The 21,966-nt window shown below is 37.4% G+C and overlaps 4 protein-coding genes across 9 annotated transcripts in view; 2 read left to right on the top strand and 2 right to left on the bottom strand.

Annotated features, from left to right (window-relative positions):
* LOC129244257 (uncharacterized) overlaps positions 1–3,580 on the bottom strand; it is a 153,337-nt gene extending 149,757 nt beyond the window's left edge. The window contains exon 1 of the mRNA XM_054881874.1: positions 3,331–3,580. The gene's annotated coding sequence lies outside the window, so the exon portion shown is untranslated. The remainder of the gene's footprint in view (positions 1–3,330) is intronic.
* Positions 3,581–3,916: 336 nt separating this feature from the next.
* On the top strand, positions 3,917–5,066 carry LOC129244691 (PSME3-interacting protein). Of its 2 annotated transcripts, XM_054882470.1 has the most exons (5): positions 3,917–4,106; positions 4,159–4,257; positions 4,317–4,477; positions 4,541–4,664; positions 4,744–4,949. In XM_054882470.1, the coding sequence occupies exons 1-5, from the start codon at positions 4,010–4,012 to the stop codon at positions 4,836–4,838; spliced, it is 576 nt and encodes a 191-aa protein (XP_054738445.1). In that variant the 5' UTR covers positions 3,917–4,009; the 3' UTR covers positions 4,839–4,949. The 2 variants fall into 2 exon arrangements, with proteins under 2 accessions (XP_054738445.1, XP_054738443.1); XM_054882468.1 differs by having other exon boundaries at positions 4,541–5,066.
* A 106-nt stretch (positions 5,067–5,172) lies between these two features.
* Positions 5,173–7,791, bottom strand: LOC129244690 (nucleolar GTP-binding protein 2). The gene is made up of 4 exons (XM_054882467.1): positions 7,684–7,791; positions 7,199–7,619; positions 6,457–7,135; positions 5,173–6,391 (listed from the first exon to the last, which is right to left on the bottom strand). Exons 2-4 carry the CDS (start codon positions 7,406–7,408, stop codon positions 5,253–5,255), a joined length of 2,028 nt encoding a protein of 675 aa, XP_054738442.1. The 5' UTR covers positions 7,409–7,619; positions 7,684–7,791; the 3' UTR covers positions 5,173–5,252.
* A 1,362-nt stretch (positions 7,792–9,153) lies between these two features.
* On the top strand, positions 9,154–20,266 carry LOC129244002 (E3 ubiquitin-protein ligase SH3RF1). 5 transcript variants are annotated; one of them, XM_054881572.1, is made up of 8 exons: positions 9,160–9,542; positions 9,811–9,933; positions 9,997–10,105; positions 11,482–12,972; positions 13,036–13,777; positions 16,439–16,678; positions 18,039–18,377; positions 18,437–20,266. In XM_054881572.1, the coding sequence occupies exons 2-8, from the start codon at positions 9,820–9,822 to the stop codon at positions 18,609–18,611; spliced, it is 3,210 nt and encodes a 1,069-aa protein (XP_054737547.1). In that variant the 5' UTR covers positions 9,160–9,542; positions 9,811–9,819; the 3' UTR covers positions 18,612–20,266. The 5 variants fall into 5 exon arrangements, with proteins under 5 accessions (XP_054737542.1, XP_054737547.1, XP_054737543.1 ...); XM_054881568.1 differs by having other exon boundaries at positions 9,687–9,933; XM_054881571.1 differs by having other exon boundaries at positions 9,651–9,933.
* Positions 20,267–21,966: the final 1,700 nt, after the last annotated feature.

The following is a 21,966-nucleotide window of genomic DNA, read 5'->3' as shown; positions in this document are numbered from 1 at the left end:
GTATTAATTAGCTAAATTTTTTTTTAACTTCAGTTCAAAAAATTTTGACCCGGCTTTGCTTTGGCTATGATTATGCGCCCATAAGTTTACTTTTTTTCACATCAAATTATTTGGCAGATGTTTTTTTTTTTTGTGTGCGTTCCTGTGTGCGATTTTCACGTTTCCATCAGAATGTTTGTAAATTAAGTTGTAAGCGTGCGTGTCTGGAGATGGAATTCCAAAATGAGCGAAAAACGGAAATTGCGGTCAAAGAGTATCGAATAAGCGTAAAGAATTATTTATTAATACATACATACATATGTATCAATATAAAACGAACAAGGCAAACTTGCAGAAATAAATACATATGTACGTATGTATGTACTTATGTATACATATGTATGTGACTGTCGATATTTGGCATATGAAAGAAAATCGTATATCCAACTCCTTTCACTATTCGTTTGTGTTCAGATTTTGTGCATGAAGTATTTAATTGTAGATTTTCTGCTGAAAATGCTATGCAGTGCAAATTTAATGCAGCGTTTGCTACGTCCTCTTTTTTTTCTTTATGTTATTGAAAGCTGTTGCCAAGTGACCGTAGCAAAATTGTTTATGTGCTTCTTAAAGTTACGTGTCGCTTTAATTCTTAGTTATTAATATATAATTGTTTCACTATTGTTTATATTCCCGAGCTCAGCTTGGTAAATTTTTTCTCTTTACGAATTTTCAATACATACATACATATATATGTTTGATTTTTTTTATGCTGACTTAAAAACTATTTGCACGTACACCACAAACACACACCAATTTTTTTTTAATTACATATTACTTTCATTAAATTATTGTAACATATCGTTTATTACATACAAAGCAAATGCAACAAAATCAAATAATGAAATCATCGTGTTCAACTCGTCATCGGTGACTGGTGCTAGATGTGCTTTCTAACATCAAAGCGTATGTCTGCGCTCGTTTGTACGTTAGCTTAATACCCGTTCTCTCCAGCCCTAGCTACATCAACAAAATAAACCTCACTCTCTCACCAAATTCAACTCTTAAAATATACGATCTATGTGCATTCTGAGCTTAGTTATTGGCATATTTTATGGGCACGATTGTTCTCATTTCTGCCAACGCGCATTACCAGTCTGCTTACCCCGGCCTCTATTCCGATTCCGAACGAAACACTACATCCATGTGATACTGTTAAGACAATTCTTTCATATTTCTTCTTTTCTGGTCTCCTTCATGATCAGGTTTTGGCCGCCGTTTTCTGCTTGTTGGGGTTATATGAATGTTTGCGCGCTTGCTCAGCTCGAAAATACTGGCGTAGAAAAAATTAAACATTAAGTTAAAACGCAAAATGTAAGGAAGAAATATCTACTTAAAAAACTGGTCGGCGATATACACAAATGAGGGTATATAAAAACACTAGTGGAAAAAAGTTGGCACACCCACTCAACCTATGTACATACATATGTACATATGTAAATTATAAGTATTACAAATTAATCGAATTTGTTTGATAAATTTCGATAGAGCTGCGCTTCCACGTATAATTAAATATACAGCTTGGCAAATTGTGACCGAGCTTTGGAATGCGTCTATATTATATTTTGTCTCTACGATTTCTTCCATTCAGAAGGACAAACGTAGAAGAGAATGCGTACTCATTAAATATCTGTAAACAGTGTTAGTGAAACACTGAATGTTTGGTAGTAGGTCTACGTAGAAAAAATACTCGTATTTTATTCGAAAAACCAAGCTGCTAACATTGTTTAAGATTTTAAAAATCTTATTACTGTCCTACTCAGATGGAACTCAAGACGTTCACAATACTAACTGATGTTATGTACAATTTTATTTTACGACGTACATTGATCGTACATTTTAATTGTGTAAGCAATTGTTTTGAAACGTTAAAATAACTAAGAACGGTCCACACTCCAACGCGTTATAGAAAAACACTCGAATTCCTCATTGGGATTTTTGTTCATTAAGTCACTACTACCTGCAAATATACTGGTATAGGTATAGCTGGTCTCAATGAAAACATTTTTACTGACAAGTCCAAAGTCTTGTGAAAGAGGAATATTTGCATAAACCTTTTTCAAAATAAGTCAACAAGGTAGGTTTGAATAAGTTTAAAACTTTCCAAAATATGCAATATATGTATGTATGTATAAAGTTATAATATTTCCAAGATTTTTTCTTTTTTCTTCAAACATTTTTTAATTCACAAAAAAATTAAACACATATGACAGATTGCAATAAAAATCTGCACCTGCTGTGCCGTAAGTGCTTTCACTAGTATAATTCCACCCATACTTTGATCATGCAATACTATAATATAATATTGACATACAAAACTGTTATTAAATTATTATTATGTATCCGCCTAACACCTATGGAGAGTTGCACGAAGTTCAACTTCGAATGTGGCGAATATTGGCGATCGGCTGGCGTTCGTGTAGAGAATACCGGGCATAAAATACAGTATACAATTCGGAAATGAATGCAAGAAGTCAAAAATTGCCAATTGAAATTACTTATCATTTTTCACTAAACATTTCCAATGTAATAACCTAAATCGTTATTGGGTTGATATGACACACAGTTTGTTAAACACAATCGAGGCTGAAGTACATGTAATAAATTTTAATTTTTTAAGTAATTGCAATGCAAGTACAAATTAATTACTTGAACAATCTACAACCGGCAACTAAAAATTAAGACACTGCACAATATGCCACACACGAACATGAAACAAAGTGCAGATCACCCGCACCAAACTCTGGCAAACAAGGAACAAGGAAAATATTGCTCGGCCAGTAAAGCGATTTGCACCGCACACCACAAAGCGAACAGTATTACGGCAAAAAACGCCAAAGTTGAACTTTTAGCAGACTTTTTAAACCTTCCCTGGTTCTTTTCTTTCTTTTATGATTCGTTTAAGCTTAGTATCTGCGCACTTCTTTAATATCTGCGTTTTTTTTTTTTTGGCTCTCTGTTTTATCTACATTCTTTCGAAAATCACTTTGCGCAATCTTTAACCCTCTTCTTTTTACACAGTTCAAATTAAAATCCACTTTTTTCGAAATTTAACTCAAAACTCTTTAGCCTTGCGTATTTTTCCTATCCATTTCACACCACGTATTTTTACTGTTGTACTTCATTCATTCCACGATCTTTCTATCCTCTTTTAATTCTCCATTCATTTTTTTGTTCACTCTTTTAGCGATCTTCAGGAAATTTTTCACTTCACTTATTCACAATATATTAGATTCAAATTATTTCTTATCCTTTCATTTTTATTTTCATTTCGAAATTCGGTAGTTAACATACTTTTTCAACATCTCCCGTTCATTAAATAAACTTCATCATCCAACAAGTGGCGGCCATATTTGCTTTTTTATGTCCACAGATCACAACCGATCCCAACTTGTATTGTTGTTTGTGTTGCTGTATGCTGTATGCTATATGACAATTATTATTGCTGTACTAAACTAAACTAGACACTTTTTATGCGTATAGCGTCCAAAGCACCGCGCTAATAAACACATATAATTTAAACACAGTTTTATCTGACGACCGAATGAATACTGCCAAACGAAATGCAACAAGGAAAAAAACTACCAAACAAGTCGTATTGGGTAAACATGGTTGCATTGGAATTCACAATTTACTTAAATTTTCTTTAGATAATTAAGAGCTGATAAAAATATTCCATAGTTATTCTATTATTATCTATACTTTTACAAAGAATTCTTAGTGAAAACAAGAAAACTTAAATTAAATTTAAATAAATTAATTTGTCACAGTACGCATTATATTCTCTCCAATTGAGACACACTGAATGCAGCCAATAAATATAAGCATGGGCTTGACGTTTTCTGTGTACTTTTGATATGTCATTTATGTTTTGATATTTTCGTAGGTTGCTAATGCATAAATTTTGTTAAACAGAATTTGGAGTGATAATGATTTTTGTATCTTCAGTTTTAGCCAAATAATCGCATTAAACATGAGTTCAGGTTTTGTAACAGAAGCAGATGCTGTTGAAGCGCGTAAACGCCGACAGGAGGAATGGGAAAAAGTTCGTACTCCGGATCAACCATTGGGTACGCGTATTAACAACATTTTAGAATCGCAATAAACCTTAATTTTTCACAGAACGTCCTGAAGAGCCATATGATGGGCGATCACTTTTTGAACGGCTAAAGGAACAAAAGATGAAAAAGGATATGGAATTTGAGGAAGCGCACAAATTAAGTGGGTGAAAACTAACAAAAGCACTGCAACGAAGCTTTATCTGTGCTTATATTTTTTAGAAAACCTAATTCGCGGTTTAGATGACGATGAAGTGCAATTCCTTGAGTTGGTCGATCAAAACAAAATCGATGCAGAGAAAAAACAATTGCAAGAGGAACGAAAGGAACTGCAAGAATTCCGAGATCGTGTTGCTACATTGCAAGAAGAAACTGCCGATAAAGTATAAATATCTTTCTCTATGTTTATATGCACTTTCTTTTACCCTTAACTTGTTTGCATTTAGAAGCTACAGTCCGAAATTAAAACAGGCAAGGTACCAAAAGTTCCAGTAGTCGCATCCACAACTCGGCCCACACAAAAGTCTTTACTTGGAGTTGGTATCAAGCGGAAAAATGGTGAAATTGCTGGTTCGTCAAACTTTATTAGTTCGAAAATCGCCAAAGACTCCACGACACCAAATTCTGATAAAACTCCTTCACTTCCCAGCATTAATACAAATAATTTCGATAAAGGCCAGCTTAAATGTATCGCAGTACTCCCTGGCATTGGACCTTACACCGAATCTAGTGATTCTGAAATAAGCAGTGGAAGCGAGGATGAACCGGACAATGACAGTCATACCAAGTACGATTTGATGGGACGTAAGAGGCAAAAGAAGAAGGGTTGCCAAGACGATGATTGATTTTTGGATTTTATACGTCAAATAAGTAGGAATGGAGTATTTATCCAATTACGTAATGGCTTCTACAAATAATACATACTTTAATAAACTAAGCGAATGTTGGATATAATTTAAACAATAAAACCTTTCATTTCCCCCGATTTTGAAATTTGGCAGGCAATTGAAATTCGGATTTCGTGCGCTAAAATATTTAAATTCCATTGATTAGGAAAGAAATAACACTTCTTTCGTACTAATATGTTTAAAAAGTCACCCCACTTTTATTACAAATTTTCAAGATTGCATAAAATTTACATTATGTGTATTTTAAATTTTATGCGTCTTTTTTCTTATTTCGATTACGATTTTTTACATTGGTTACTTCATAGAAATTACTGCCAATTTTCTTGCGCTTTTGACTGCGTTCTACTGCACGTTTCTCTTTCGCTGTTAGTCGTTTTTTAGCTTTTGGTTGGTGGTTTCCTTCATCATCACTCTCGTCACCAACATCCGGTTCCACTTTAAATTTGCCAGAGGCCGTTATAGCGACACTCTCTTTGCGTTTTACAATGGCTTTTTTGTGCACAACTCGTTCTAGATCCTCATCGTACTCATCTTCAGAATAGAATTCACTAGCACCGTCACTAGAATCTTCTTCATCATCTGGGTTTTGCTGTCGTTGTTTTTTACGTTCCAGACGTTCGGCTTTTTGCTTTTCCAGCATTTCCAAATCAATTTTGTCCAACTCCCGCACATCATTCGCTTCAAACTCAATACCGACTTTGATTTTTCGGAAATCTTGCAACTGTTTGAATTCTCTGGCTTTCTTAACCGACTCGCTTACGAACGTTGGTGCCTCCGATTTGCCGTCATCGTCTTCTTGATCGCTTTGCTTAGAGGTTTCGCCTTCGTTGCTGTTTTGTGACTTATCGGCTTGAGATTTCGGAGTCTCAAATCCCTCAGGTGTAACGTAAAATGGCAGCTTACCGCGCTGCCAGTCGTTCAATACCATACGAGATGTGACAGTTATATCAGGCTCTCCCCCTTTCAGTAATTTGCCAGATTTCTTTGCCAATTGCTCCAAAAAGTCCATTGAGGATGTCCAGCTTTCAACTTTATAAGTTTTCTGAATATATTCTTTGCGTACACGCTGCAAAACTGTCTCTACATAGTCTTCAGGATTTGTAACCAGTTCAACGCGTACAACCCCTTTCAGGACCTTTTCGGTGTCTGTTTCAGCTGATGGATAGACTACACCAGGACAATCGATTAGGAATATACGTTTCATTAAAGTAATATACTGCCACACTTTTGTTTCACCGGCAATGGGCGCAACGTTGCAAACTTTCTTGGAACGCAGAGCATTAATAACGGAAGATTTGCCTACATTTGGGTAACCTATAAATCCCACGCTGATCTGCTTCTTATCCATGTGCAATTTGCCCAACTGACGGAAAAGGTTAATAAGTGCACCTATTGAAAAAAATATAAAATGTAACAAAACAAATCTAGAACACTAACACATCACATAAACTAACCTTTTCCGAAAGGATGCTGCATGGACGCATGGAAAGCAATTGTTGGGTACTCAGCACTCAGTATGGCTACCCAGCGCTGCGTTACCCAAACTGGCACCAAATCAACTTTATTCAAAATGAAGAACAAATGTTTATGCGGTTTTTCTTTACGCAAAAATTGTTCTATGTATTTGGAACGGGTTCCCATTGGATCACGTGCATCAAGCACCTGCAGTAAAACATCCGAAGAATCAATTACTTTGTGCAATTCGTTCCATATACGACGACTCTGTCCAGCGGCAAATATCCAATCGCGTTGTGCATCTTTTTCGCCCGTATCTTCACGCACCAAGTCTACATCTTTCGTTTCATCATAACTTTCCGCCTGCACTTCTGCGCTTCGACTTAGATCTTCTAGATCCCGAACTTTCAAATTAACACGTTTGCGTTGCTTCTTCGGCCCGAATGTGCTGTCGAAACTTTCCGTGTCTAGTAAATGCACACGTTTATATTTGCTTGCTTCATTTAGCAGAGTAATCGGTAACTGTGATGGCTTCATTATCACTTGATATGGATCTTTGACTGCTTTTCCAATTTCATCTTGGAATTTTTGAAGTGCACTTTGCGATATAACCCGCGAGTTACTAAACCATTTTGGGGAAGGCTCTACTCGTGCCATCGTACCCGATGGGAGACGTCCCTATTTAAATTTAGAAATTTAATAGACTGTCATAATTTATTTAAAATAAACAATTCGGATTACCTGAAATGGCGCTGGTGTAATGATTTTTCCTCGACGATCACGCTTTGCTTTGAAGGTGCGATACATTTGCAATCGCTTGATAGTGCCTTGCGTTCGTGGATTTGCTACACCTTTCAGCCCAGATTTGGGGCGCTCCGGATTCATGGAATGATTGGAGTGGTTGAAGCCCTGCTTACGGGGAGGACCGGATGCACTTCGTACCTTCGGCATTTTGATACTTGTATTATATTTTTAAGAACGAAATTATGTGTTTATTATGTTTCTAAACTGAAAATGCACTGCACAATTATGCTGCACTCTATAAACACAAACACGACGCAGCATGCGAAATGCTAGAAAGAAAACTTCTAGGTTATGTTTTGCTCACAGCTGTTTTTCAAATTGGCCACAATTTGGAGACTTTTTTCGTTTCTTCTTTCGCCTAAATTACGTAAACAAAGAATCAAAGATTACAGAAGTATTGAGAAACCAGAACTATGGAGTACCGTGTAAATTGTCAAAAATAAGCCAAACTGACGAACAACATTCACCACATCTAGTTCAACGGCGAGGAAAATTTAAAGCGCCGAATAATAAAGCTGATTGTAGACAAAATAATAACAATAGAGGTTTTCACAAAATAAATTTATTTACTTAAAATTATTTTCATTACTCGGTAAACTTATCTAACTGTGAGCATTATTTTGCCTTTTCTTCTCTTTTTCCCCCGGACCCGGAGTTTTCAGAGGGGCCCGGACTCGAGGGTAATTCCAAGAAATTTCCTGCTTGAAAAAATATAGTAAATAATACTTCTACCAGAGTTCCGTCACAGACTTTTTTTGGTGTTACCATATCGAATGTTATGATCACGATTACGAAGAATAAATATAATATGGTGATACAAAAGTGTATATTATTGAGCTCTTATTAAAATGGAACATTTTTTGCAACTGATCTATAAGGTAATTAATAATTATAGTGATGATTAGAATAAATTTAGATAGTTGTATTTTAAATGAAGAACAATTTTGAAACGTAGTTATTCCTTAAAGCAATTTGATTTTGATAAATAAAAAAAATTTGAAGGGGCCCGCATCTCAAGTTTCCCCCGGGGCCCGAATACTCTCTCCACGGCCCTGGCTATTAGAAAAAAGTTTTTCTTAATTTTGGTGTTTCACCGAGATTCGAACCAACGTTCTTTCTGTGAATTCCGAATGATAATCACGCACCAACACATTCGGCTACGGCGCCGACTTAGATCCTTTAAATAAAGCAAAGAAAAACAAAGCAAAAAGATCTTGTAACACAAAAATACTGTGGATTGCGTAGCCGGAGTTGGACTGATGAGGGCTATGTTTTTGAAGCGCGGCCGAAGGCCGCCCACGTGAAAAGGAATTCTACGCAAAAATACTGTGGATTGCGTAGCCGGAGTGGGACTGATGAGGGTTATTTTTTTAAGCGTCCACGCGATAAGAAGTTCTACGAAAAATACTGTGTTAATTAATTTAATTTAATTTTAATTACTTTATTATTTTTTGTGATACTCTTAATATCATTGTTTTTAAGTTTAAATGAGTTGTATATTTTTATTTTCAAAAATATTTCTCAATTTTAAATTACAGAAAAAAAAAATGCAGTTTTACAATGAACCTTAAAGTGAATTTTAACATTAAATTACTTTAAAACTATAAGCCTCCGGGAGGTTCGGTTTTCAGTTTTAAGATGGGGATACACCCCTCTATCCCCCCTTTTAACCTTTTTTTCAAAGCGATATACATTATACTGAAGTTTTCCCCACATGCTATACAAATCCAGGAACATGTCAAGTACATCACCCCTAGTGACAATATTTTTCTAAATGTCTCTAGTGCGCGATGGTCCTAGTATTTTTATACCATCTCTGAAGCAACATTCATCATGAAATTCCTTTCACTGAACATACCATATCATGTAAAAATTCCAATAGTCGCCCAATCTGACAGTTGTAGTGAACTCCATCATGGCTTTGAGAACCTCACTTTGGTTAAAATATTACCTATAAAATTTATTTTAATAAGAAACCAGAGCATAAGTATAAATACGAAAACATAAAATTAGTTAAGCAAGAAAAGTTTTCTGAAATTTGTTGAAAAATGTGTTCGTAATCAGCAAAAAAATACTCAATCTCAGCAATGCAGTTGAGTCTTGAATAATTTCACAAGTGTGTGTGTGTTTCTTTGTATTTTCCGCCCATTCACTTGACTGGTTTGTTGTTGTTGAATGCATTTGCTCAACTACAAGTGCGCGGATTTCTGTATAGGGCGATTTGTGGAGTGCTAAGTACCAAACAACGGAAACAGCAATAACTCCAAACACAACGAATGAGGTGAGCATTAGGTAAATTGAGTAGTATTAGTGGTGATCATTAGTTCAGACGTTGGATTGGAATGTGATGAGATCGGTTAAATGATTTGCAACATACATATGTATATAGAATTGAGCTCAAACCTACTATCCTTGAATTATGTAGTTGCGTACAAGTGTATATGCTAAAGAAAAAAGTATACTGCCGAAGATTCGTAAAAATATGGAAAACATTTTGCTAACAAAAAAAAAAAGGTTTTATGTTGGAATCTAAATAAATTATAAAACAGCTATTAAACATGGACGAACATACGCTTAATGATTTGCTCGAGTGTTCCGTGTGCCTGGAGCGTTTGGATACTTCATCGAAGGTGTTACCTTGTCAACATACCTTTTGTCGAAAATGTTTGGAGGTAATAACATGGATCTTAGATATTTACACTGAAATGAAATTGTATGTGCTTATTAATTTGCAGGTGATCGTGTCCAGTCGACAAGAGCTGCGTTGTCCAGAGTGTCGAGTTTTGGTTGAGATAAAAATAGATGATTTACCACCTAACGTGCTCTTAATGCGAATACTAGAAGGTGTGTAGCAGCTATATTTACATTGTTTTTTTTTTTTATTTTATTTTATTTTTTTTTTTATTAATGCATATTAATAAACATGATGGCTGTAACTGTGCCTTAGTGTCCGCACTGCCAAATACAGCCCACGCGCAACACCGCCATTTCGCCATGCAATTGGATTTATTACACAATTTTTTTTCTTTACTATTTATACCCCACAAACTTGTGCACAGGGGTACTATGACTTTGCTCACTTAGCGGCATAAATGAATATATGTATATAAACATATGGTAAAGACATATGTATGAGTACATAAAAAGGTTCAGAATTATGAGAGGAGTCGAATTAGTTATGTCTGTCGTCATGATAACTCGAGTTCAAAATATATTTCAATGAAATTTTGTATACATTTTACTCTTTCATGGTTCATTGTATTGAAAATGTGCGAAATCGGACAATAACCACGCCCAGATACCATATAAAAGTAACTTTCAAGATGAAACGTGATATCTTTGTTATAATAGAGCAAAATTGCTTATATTCAATACAAATGAGCACACAAAAAAATACGGCGCAAGTAAAATTTTGAAAAATGAGTAATGGGCTACTCACTTTTGGGTAAATGCACCTGTGTACCTCGATAGCGGCTTAATAAAACTCACGCTAACTTAGTACACGTATTGTTCCCCACCCAATTTATATCCGACGTACACGCATATATTTCGATCGGACAAAAACAGCACTCACTTTTTACGCCAATACAAATATCCTTCCATCCATCTGATAAAAAAATATAATTCTCATTGTCAATGAGTTTTACTAAAATGAGCGTGGGTTTATAAAGTTCTGTCCGAACCGAATTTAACACTTCCCTACTTGTTTTAGTTTTATATTACTTCTAGTTCAGTTGTTTTTCGAAGTATTAAAGAGCTGTTACATACATATGCACTGATAATTTACATTATTAAATTCTACAGCGATTGATTGAATGAAAATGAGGTTGCACTTCGACCTCATGGTCCTTTGTGCCCTCTACTAAACACAGTACCTCTTCCAAACCCAGTTCCCTTAATAAACCTAGGATAGAGATGGGTTAGGCTAAGCGTATATGCCTTTTTTCCGGCCGAGATGTATCGTCTTTCTTCGGGCGATTAGTGGTTATATTCTTAATTTTATTACCGTCATGTTAAGAGCTTAAACTTTCGGATACAAATGCAATGTCTTGTGACAAACTAAACACCTTTAAAGTCATTAGAGTGGAATTACTCCCAAATTTTGTTTTTTCCTATTAAAATGAAGGTTTAGAATTTTGCTATTATTAATATTGTTAATAAATCAGTTAGAATAAGAATGTAAAATTTAAAACATATTTACTTACCCCCTTAATTTGTAGGCATGAAAAATGCCGCAGTTGCTAAGTCTCAGCAACAGCAGAAGATGCATGCCTCTAAATTAAGCCCAGATGCTCGGCATCCCAGTGATTGTCATCAGCAACAGAAAATGCACAATCAGTTGCAACAACTGCAGCTAACGCAACAAAGACAGCATCAATATCTCCAGCCACAACAGCCTCAGACACAAGTAATCTCTATCAGTCATAACACAAATAGCAGTGTCCAACAGGTCGCTCAGCAGCATTTTACACAACAACGACGCTGCGTGTTGCCTCACGCGTATGCACTTTATGATTTTGAGTCATCTGAACCCTCAGACTTGCATTTTAAAAAGGGTGATTTGGTGTTGTTGAAGCGAAAAATTGACACAAACTGGTATGTGGGACAACTAAACAATGGCAACGGCATTGTGTCTGAAGGTACTTTTCCCATCAACCACGTCCAAGTTGTTGTACCGTTGCCATCACCGCAATGCGTTGCACTGTACGATTTTAAAATGCCACCGAATGAGGAGCAAGGCTGCCTTACCTTTAAAAAAGGTACCATAATACACGTGATACGACGAGTTGACCACAATTGGGCAGAAGGTTGCATTGGGAGTACAATCGGAATTTTTCCAATTGCCTTTGTTGAACTTAATGCGCTGGCTAAGCAAGTGCTTGATGCGACTTATGTAGTTGCAAATACGCCAACTACACCGTCATTAGCGCCACCAACTGCTGATACAGCTACAGTAACTGCAGTAACCTATACGGCACCACCTACGACAATAGCGCAGAAACCAACGCCGAACCAAGTAAGAAATCCGCCGCCTATGCCTCTACCTGATGCGAGCAACAATGATTCTACAACCTCATCCTCGTCGCCATCGAACTCCTCATCAAATGCAACTAGTCCGCATTCGGTCAGCACAACAACAATAACGGCATCAACAAATGGACTAACTATACGTGGGGCTAGTTCAACATCTATGCCCAACAGCCCGAATCAATCGTTGCCAGCGTCACCGCAACATGAAATTTCAAGTAGCAATATCGGCAGTGGTTCAAGTTCGGTGCGCTTTCGAGACAAACGTGAAAAACGTCATTCACTTAATGCTTTGCTAACAACCGGCACATTGCATTCGGGATTAAGTGCAGGTACCACGCTTAGCATACTGCAATCCAATCGCCATTCAGCAGAAATTTTAAGCGTGCCAACAGATGCAACCACTTCTTTGAATGTTGGAAGTCAGCAGACAAGTGGTAGTACTATTAGTGTACAGGAAGGTGCCAGCGCAATGAATGCTGCAATGCCGCAGAGCAGTTTCGCACGCGAACAGCAACAACACATCCATCAACAGCAACAGCAATCGCAACAGCCACAACAACGCGTGAACATGTTGAAGACAAGCGTCGTTCAACAACATTTGCCACCAACTTTGCCATGGGGATATCTCGCCCTATATCCGTACAAACCCCGTAAAAGCGATGAACTGGAATTGAAAAAAGGTGGGCTAGAAAATTATGATCAAATAGAACTTAAAAATTATTCGAAAATTATTAAAATTTCAGGTTGCGTTTACATTGTGATCGAACGCTGTCTGGATGGCTGGTTTAAAGGTAAAAACTGGCAAGACATCACCGGAGTTTTTCCTGGAAATTATGTTACGCCATTGCGAAGTCGCGATCAGCAACAATTGATGCATCAGTGGAAGTATGTGCCACTTCAAAACACACCTTTTTCCACTCAGGGATCCGCAACAGCCGGTCCAAATACTTCCATTGGTGTTCAGTCACAATCTACAGTGGCCACAACTGGTCTGAGAATACAAAGTTTGCCGCAACCACCTGATTTACCACCTCGACAGGTGAGTGGTACATTGCCAATTTCATCGGTCTGGACAAAACCTCTTGGCCACACAGTGGAGGCATTTTTCAATCGATACGGCAAGACTCATGATAATTCAAAAGATCAAAGCAATAAAGAAAGAGATAACCCCAGTAGGCAGAAGGAAAATACAGCGAATGTATCTTCAACTGTAGCCCCAACAACGGCTTCTTCCTCAACCACCTCCAGTGCGGTGCAGCTAATGAAACGCTTAGCCCATATTAAATCGCGTTCCAAATCACCAAGCAGTGCAATAGCACGGCAGCAGCAGAAAAGTCCACAGTCACAATTGGCTCAGGACAAATCGTTGTTGGACGACTCCATTCAAAACGGCAATAAACACGCTGGCGGCAACCACATGCAAAAAAACAATTTGCATAATAATTCTGCGGGTACACAGGGGCAATTACATCCGATACATGTGCGGTAAGTATTTAGATATTTGCCATATAGTACAGCTCCTCACTTTAAGTTATATAATAGGAGTATTGCGAATAGGTCACTAAGATAAGTTGCGTATTCATTTGTCTAATGTTGTTGTTGTAAAAGTGGCAAAAGCATAAACATTTCTCATAAATGTGTGGGGAACGCTGCTCAAGTGACTGCCATTAACCGGCAAAAAATCAGCGTCATTCCCATGGAATTGAATCCAACCCTGGGCCAGAAGTATTCTATTGCTGCGTCTGCCATAAACGGCTCCATCCGAATTCGTAAGTGGACAACTGACTACGTTGCCCCCTGCTGCAGAGCTCTGCACCCGCAACCGCCGCCCGTGGCGCGGGCCCCCACCATCATCAGGCCGCAACAACAACAGCGGATTGCACAGCAGGTCCAACGTAGGCAACCCCACGCGTCCCTCACCCCCGAGTTACAACGACCTTACCTAGAAGCTTCAAGCTTCTACAATTCAACTGTAACGGACTCACGAGTAAGGTGGACGAGATAGTTGACTTCATGAGCCGGTACAGTATCAAAATAGCTGCGGTCCAGGAAACCAAGCAGCACGCTAGGTCCTCTCTGATAACCAGTGATGGCTATAACGTGCACCGACATGATCACGAGCGAGACAATGGTGGTGGCCTAGCGTTTATAGTCCACCACACAGTGCAGTATCGTCTCATTGATGAAGGGATCGACCGCAGGGACAGCGCCGTAGAATGTCAAGGCATAGCTGTCCGGACAGGCGATTCCGAGCTCGAAATTTTTAATGTTTATAAGACTATCGGTGAAAGAAAAGTTGCTGGCGACATTTAAAGCAATTGGCTGGTCAATTCTTAACTATGCTGCGCCTGTCTGGTCGCTTGAAACTAGTGACACGCAGTGGACAAAGCTACAGACATGCCAAAATACTGCAATCAGGACAGCCACGGGATGTCTCCTGATGTCCGCCCTACAACATCTACTCAACGCCGCATCAATGCTTCCCGTTAACGAGCACAATAAAATCTCAGCAAACAGTTTCTGTTTCGGTGCTACCGAAGGTTTCATCCCTGAAGAGACTTGCTTGAACCTGAACCGCCTCCCAGGCACGTTAGGAGGCATCTCTTCAACTTCAACTTACAGCTACTGGACGGGCAGTATACCGACAGCCACTAAATTCCATTCATCGGGAGACATTTACCACCTTCCTAAACTCCCGACCTCCAAATGCCTTCATCGGAATCCAACCACCTCCTATTGCAGATGAAGAACTTCAGCTACCCCGAGAGTCCCATGTAACTTTTGCCCAATTACGTTCTGGATATTGTAGCAGGTAAAACTCCTGCCTATCCAGAATCGACCCCGACATATCCAACATTTGTCCAGCATGTGAAGACACCCCGCACGGTACTAACCACCTTTTCACATGCCCCATCAAACCTACTCACCCAACAAACCTCTTCTTCCCTCTGAACCCAACCTGTCGAAACAGCAAGTTTCCTGGGTCTACCGTTAGATGAGCTAGGCGAAGACGACCGGTAACTACATTGCACTGACAGGGTTTATTAAGTTGCTACAACTACAACAACCGACTATCTTCGGAACGTTTTGAGTTTTCTTATCCTATTCATCAGTTGTGGTTGCTATCATCCAATGATAGGCTCAAGAAACGAATTGTTTTGTCGAGGTCGAACTAAATTGAAAAGGGAGTTAGATGAGTTGGTTTAAGTGGTCATAAGATGCTTAGTGTCACGCGGGATTCTTTTACAAGTGGTGCATATTTATGTCGTTTCGGGTTAGGTATAAGTTGTATTTGCTAAAATACTACATCTGTGAAAATCGTGTTTTATCCATTTTCCCACATTCACTTGGATGAATTGAAAGTTTTATCAGTTTCAATCCCTTTCCGTAGCGATGCGTTTATCAAGATGTCAGTGGTTATGGGGAAAACTATTTCTACTTTACAATTTTATAGCCACAAGACCTCTTAACACAACACCATTCGTTTTATTAGCAATGGGGGCTAGAATGATAGATCATGTTTTTGCTGTTGTTGTAGCAGCAGAGATTGTGGAGTTGTGAGCAAAGACGCTACCGGCTGAGATCTGCAGTAACTTACTCCACGCTTGAATTTTATTACAGAGTAGGATGGTGCGTGGAGAAGGAGAAAAGACAGTCAAACATTACATCCCGGATTTGAGATGATTGAAAATTTTAATATGATCAACTTCCACCCCTAAATTTTTCGATGTAAATGGGGAGAAATTTGGCGGCGAATGAATTTTATGGTTTCGAAGATGTTAATTGACTCTCGATGAATGTCTTTTACCACCTGTTTGTAGTCCGTCTGTTTCATTAACCCGTAGTGCTTTTGATAGATTAGCGTCATTCGCAGCTGCCCGAAACCCTATAGTGTATCAGGTGGGAGAAGTTTGTGCACTAGATGTTCATTGAAATCTGAGTGAGGAGTGATTAATGCTGCTGCAAGGGTATAATCCTCAATTTAAAACTATGACCAACTTATTTATTAACCAATTTGACCAGCGAAAGTCAGACCGAAGATATAACTGCCTATCTTGGATCAAATAAATTAGCTGTGTATATTATATATGTATATATATGCACTTCCATGGCCTTTGAGTACTTAATCAATTTTTTGTTGAACAGTTCTGGCTCCTGTCCTAGTCAATTGTTGCAAAGTCTACCGCATGATATAGCAGTGAGCGCTTCAACAGCGGCAAGCTCAGCAGCAATGACTCAAATACAAGAAAGTGTACACATCACACCGCAACATTTACCGCCACAACAAAAGCATCAGCAGCAGCACATGCAGCAAATTTCACCACAAGCTGTGGGTTATGGATCACAGCAGTTGAGGGGACACAAAGAGCGTCCGAACTTACAGAAGTAAGAACAAATTTTCAATCGTAATACGAAACATATTTAAACTCTAAATGCCTATGTACGAGGTGTGTTAAAAAAATAAGGTGACATTCGATTTTCTCAAAAAATATTTATTTAATCATCATTCATTTCTTTTTATCTCCTTCAAAGTAGTCCAGTGTCAGCGTTTTTTCCAATCCTCGCAGCAGTTCTGATATGTCCTTGAGCTCTCTCAGCGATTCGGTTTCTATCTCCTCAATCGTCGCAGAACGCCGTCCTTTCATGGGTCTCTTCAACCTTAGGAACAGGAAAACGTCGCAGGGGGCTAAATTTGGTGAAAACGGTAGCTGAAGCATGATAACGGTGTTGTTTTTGACCAAATAATCTCTCACATGCAAAGATGAGTGAGCAGGTGCATTATCATAATGCAAAAGCCATGAACTTTTTTTTACACAACTCTGGACGTTTTTTCGTATTTCTTCACGCAAACGGCGCATAACTTCAAGGTACTACTAATTATTTACCATATGACCTTGTGGTAAGACCTCCTAATGCGCTACGCCATGGTAATAGAGGAAAACAGTGAGCAAAACCTTGGCATTTGATGGAACTTGGAGTGCTTTTTTTGGTCTTGGCTCTCCTGGACTCTTCCATTGACACGATTGGGCTTTGGTTTCGATGTCATAACCATATACCCAGAATTCGTCATCAGTTATGATCCTTTTAAACTAATCTGGATTAAAGTTGGCGTCATTCAACAATTCTTGAGCGAGGCTGATGCGTCGTTATTTTTGGTAAAAATGCGAACTTCGCTGCCGCACGCTTTATGCCCAAAATTTCCGAAAAGATTGCTTGGTATGAGCCAATCGATATGCCGACATCCTCAGCAACTTCTCTAATTGTGATACGACGATTCTCCATAACAATTTTCTTCACTTTCTCAACATTTTCATCGGTTGCTGATGTGCTGGAGCGTCGTCATTCACATCTTCTCGACCTTCTGTGTAAAGCTTGTATCACTTGTAAACATTTTTTGGACTCAGAGTACTCTCACCGTATGCCACTGTCAACCTTTGAAGTGTTTTTGAGCACTTAATTCCATTTTTTACACATCATTTGATGTAACTTCTTTGATCCCTTTTTTTTCGATAGCAGAAAATCGCCGAACACGCAAAACACTTGTCTTATTTATGCCTCTCACAAACAAACTAACAAACTCTTCGAGACGAGTGGACCAACATAAAAAATAATAATAATCGAAAGTTGAATGTACTTAGCCCGCGAAATTTGAAAATTCACCTTATTTTTTGAACACACCTCGTACATAACTATGAGCAATCTTCCTAATATACATACATATAAATATTTATAATTTGCTACTTAGCGCACGACAATCTGTTGACGCTGCCACTTTGCGCAGTATTTATAACTCGACACTTACACAACAACAGCAGCAGCAGCAACAACAACAAAAATCAACAAATACAGCAAAAGGTGCGGGCGATCAGCAGCATCCACTTATTTCAACAAATGCTATAATTTCAAATCATCGCAAGTCGCACAGTTTGGATGCAGCTGCCGCGTTATCTGGCACAAACTCCGATTGTGAAACTTTTAATGGAAGCAATGTTGGTTTAGCTGTACTTGCAGCACCTTGTAATATAACAGCAGCCGCTGTTGCAGCAAGCGCTACCACCAAATCCACACAGTGCTCACGCGAAAGGTGCGTACTCGTAAATGTTTAATATTTTGTTATTATGTATGTGCTATTTATTTTTGCAGCCGCTTTCGTTGCGTTGTTCCATACCCACCAAATAGTGAAATTGAGTTGGAATTGCAAGTTGGCGATATTATTTATGTGCAACGTCGTCAAAAAAATGGCTGGTATAAGGGTACGCATGCTCGTACCAATAAAACAGGCCTATTTCCAGCATCGTTTGTCGAACCAGATATATAAATGCGAAATTAAAAATATTTGCACAGTAATACTTTCGATTAAGTAAAGCTTACTTGAAATGTTAGTTGAAGTGAAACTGCTTTCCTGCAGAAATGTTTCAGTGAAAAATGTTTGAAACGTTTTTTGTTTTTTTTTCTGAATTCTTAATACGTAAATATAAATCAAAACTAGCTTCCCAATATAACTTTAGGTACATTAGAAAATTAATGTTCAGTTTGTAAAAGTTTGAATAGAGAAAGAATTACATGTTATGTAAATAACAAAAAGAAATTATGAAAATTCGTAGATTGCGCTTCGATTTTTCTTTTTTTTTTATAAATATTTTACCTTCAATCGAAGTTAAATATATCACTGATTTACTTAAGCTCAATTGCTGCAACTTGTATTTCCTTTTCTACCCAGTTATACTTCCTTTCTATGAATTATCTTAAGAAATTTAAAATTTTTCGGTACGCCTTTATGTAATTTAAGAGTGCTGCCAAATGATTGATTAGTCGCTGGTCGATAAATACTTAAATTTTCTTAACTTTTACGTTTCGTTAAAAACGCCAATATTGCAATAAGCTTTTAAAAAGTTCTTTAATTGTAGTCTATGGTCTATTTTTTTGTTTGATCACTAGACGCGTTAACTTTAATAATTGTTTTCAACTTTCTTTTGGCAAAAGACATTTCAGACACTTAAGTGCCGTTGACGAATTTTCATTGGTAAACAAAAAATTTCATTAGATAGTAAAATTGACTGAAGTGTGTTAAGAGTAATTAAAAGTGTTTTGGCGCTTTGTCGAATATTTGAGATAAATATGCCTTTAATTAAGTAGTTGAAAAAAATTAAATACTGTTTAGATGAATAATGAATATAATGATATAGAAAATAAGTTTAACTTAAAACGATTTTTAATATACTTAACACAAACGAGCTCCCAAATAAGCTTATGTATAGAATAAATAGTTGTATAGGTTATGTTCGGTTACTTTGCTTTATTACAATATATTAAATTCGCACAATTCTTACTATCGATTTCTCGCATTCCTCGCAAAAATTTTGCGCACACTACATATTCATATATAAATACGTTCAAATAATAACACTGTAGCATAATTTCGGTGTTTTCTGTTTCTGGGAAACTAAGTTTTCCCAACAGTCTGAGACATTCTTAACTAAAAACACCGTTCAAACAATTTTCTTGTTTGCACTTCGGCCGGTTTTGATAGAAATAAATTGTAGATTCAGATTTTGGTAGTAAAAATATTTGCATTTAAATTAAATACACTTTTTCTAATTCTACTCAGCTACTTCAAATTGGAAAAACTGAGAAATTACGTTTTTATATACAATCCAAAGTTTCGAGAAAACTTGGTTTAGCCAATTCCGGCGCCGTTTGCCCAACATTGTAATTCATATTAAAATTATGTGCAAATCCGTATTTGGTCAAGCAATAAAAATACTCTATGTAAATACGCATAAGTTAATTATTTTTTAAAAGCACAATCATTTTATATAATCAAACGAATTCCGTTAACACTTAATTTAAGTAAAATTGCTTATCTCACTATATTCAAAATGATAAAACCAATATTTGTACTTTACAACAGCAACGCGCTCGAATAATGAAAATCCTGCCATTTTTATTATACTTCTTATGTAACTTTACAAATACATACAGTGGCTCACAGCTTATTTCAACCAGCACCCTGAAAAAAGTTTGTCTTCCTATAAAATCTAAACTAAAAGCGATATCAAAAAAATTTAAATGCAAGTAGTTAATATAATGTTTCAAAATAAAAAATATGAATTCATTTATTTTTTTAAATGTATTTATTACGTTTTTAGAACTTAAAAACTAAAAAATCAACCAAAAAGAATGCCACAGCTTATTTCAACCACATACTTTGGCAGCTGAGCAATGATACGTTATTTTACTTTGCAACGGTAGTTTGTTTTTCTACGCTTTAGTCGCTCTATTCTTAGAATTTTAGAATATATTTCTAATGAATTTTGAGAGTAGATCTTGCACAAAAATTCATTACGCAAAATGGGACCACGCACAACCATCGAGCAGCGAGAGCTTGTCCTCAGCCACTATAAATCTGGTCATTCCCGCAGGAAAATTGGGGAGATGGTTGGACTTAGTGATTCCACAGTCCAAAGCATCATTTACCGATTTGTTCGCGAAAATAGAACCCATGACAAGGGTAGAAGTGCTCCCAACAAAATTTTTAATTCATCAGACGAGCGCTATATTGTTCGCAAAATCAAGGCAAACCCAAGATTATCGGCTCCAAAAGTGGCCAATGAAGTTGAGGAAGAGCTGGGCAAGTCATGCCACCCAGAAACGATTCGCCGGGTGCTTCGGGAGCATGACTTCAATGGCAGAGTAGCGCGCAAGAAACCATTTATAAGTGACAAAAATAGGAAGTGTCGCCTGAAGTTTGCCCAGGACAATTTGCACAAGGACAATGCCTATTGGAATACAGTGTTATTCTGTGATGAGTCGAAATTTAATATTTTCGGATCAGATGGAGCTTCTTATGTGTGGCGTAAGCCCAATACTGAACTGCAAGCTAAAAATTTAAAGGCCACAGTAAAGCATGGCGGTGGCAGCGTTATGGTATGGGCCTGTATGTCGGCAGCCGGCGTCGGAAACCTCCAATTTATTGAAACGACTATGGATAAAACTGCTTATCTCGAGATATTGAAGGCCAATTTGCTTCAAAGCGCAGAAAAACTTGGTATTGCGGACGTCTTTAGGTTCTACCAAGATAATGACCCGAAGCATAAGGCGGGCATTGTGCAGACGTGGCTCATCTGGAACTGTCCTCATGTTGTCCATCCACCAGCCCAGTCACCAGACATGAATGTTATTGAAAATTTGTGGGCCATTTTGGATACAAACATCCGAAAAAGGAAAATTTCGAATAAATCGGACCTTAAAACGGCATTAACCGAGGAATGGGAGAAGATAACGCCACAAGTGACCCAAAAGTTGGTCGAATCGATGCCAAAAAGGCTCAAAATGGTAGTTGACCAAAAAGGTGGTCACACCAAATATTAATATTTAAAAATTTTTTCATATATTAGTTTAAATAGTGTAATTTTCTAGCTGGTTGAAATAAGCTGTGACCTTCTTTTTGGTTGATTTTTTAGTTTTTAAGTTCTGAAAATGTTATAAATACATTTAAAAAATAAATGAATTCATATTTTTTATTTTGAAACATTACATTAACTACTTGCATTTAAATTTTTTCTATATCGCTTTTAGTTTAGATTTTATAGGAAGACAAACTTTTTTCAGGGTGCTGGTTGAAATAAGCTGTGAGCCACTGTATATAGTACACATAAATAATGTTTTTACAC

Source organism: Anastrepha obliqua, chromosome 4, assembly GCF_027943255.1.
Source record: "Anastrepha obliqua isolate idAnaObli1 chromosome 4, idAnaObli1_1.0, whole genome shotgun sequence".
NCBI classification, from domain to species: Eukaryota; Metazoa; Arthropoda; class Insecta; order Diptera; family Tephritidae; genus Anastrepha; species Anastrepha obliqua.
The sequence above is the reverse complement of the archived record's forward strand: the minus strand, read 5'-3'. Positions and strand labels throughout refer to the sequence as shown.

Coding starts and splice junctions, on each gene's coding strand:
- LOC129244691 (XM_054882468.1), top strand. CDS start 4,010: ATGAGTTCAGGTTTTGTAACAGAAGCAGATGCTGTTGAAGCGCGTAAA. Junction 4,258..4,316: donor TGAGGAAGCGCACAAATTAA/GTGGGTGAAAAC, acceptor TATATTTTTTAG/AAAACCTAATTCGCGGTTTA. Junction 4,478..4,540: donor AAGAAGAAACTGCCGATAAA/GTATAAATATCT, acceptor GTTTGCATTTAG/AAGCTACAGTCCGAAATTAA.
- LOC129244002 (XM_054881567.1), top strand. CDS start 9,820: ATGGACGAACATACGCTTAATGATTTGCTCGAGTGTTCCGTGTGCCTG. Junction 9,934..9,996: donor TTTGTCGAAAATGTTTGGAG/GTAATAACATGG, acceptor ATTAATTTGCAG/GTGATCGTGTCCAGTCGACA. Junction 12,973..13,035: donor TGAACTGGAATTGAAAAAAG/GTGGGCTAGAAA, acceptor TTAAAATTTCAG/GTTGCGTTTACATTGTGATC.
- LOC129244690 (XM_054882467.1), bottom strand. CDS start 7,408: ATGCCGAAGGTACGAAGTGCATCCGGTCCTCCCCGTAAGCAGGGCTTC. Junction 7,136..7,198: donor TTACACCAGCGCCATTTCAG/GTAATCCGAATT, acceptor AAATTTAAATAG/GGACGTCTCCCATCGGGTAC. Junction 6,392..6,456: donor GCAGCATCCTTTCGGAAAAG/GTTAGTTTATGT, acceptor TTTTTTCAATAG/GTGCACTTATTAACCTTTTC.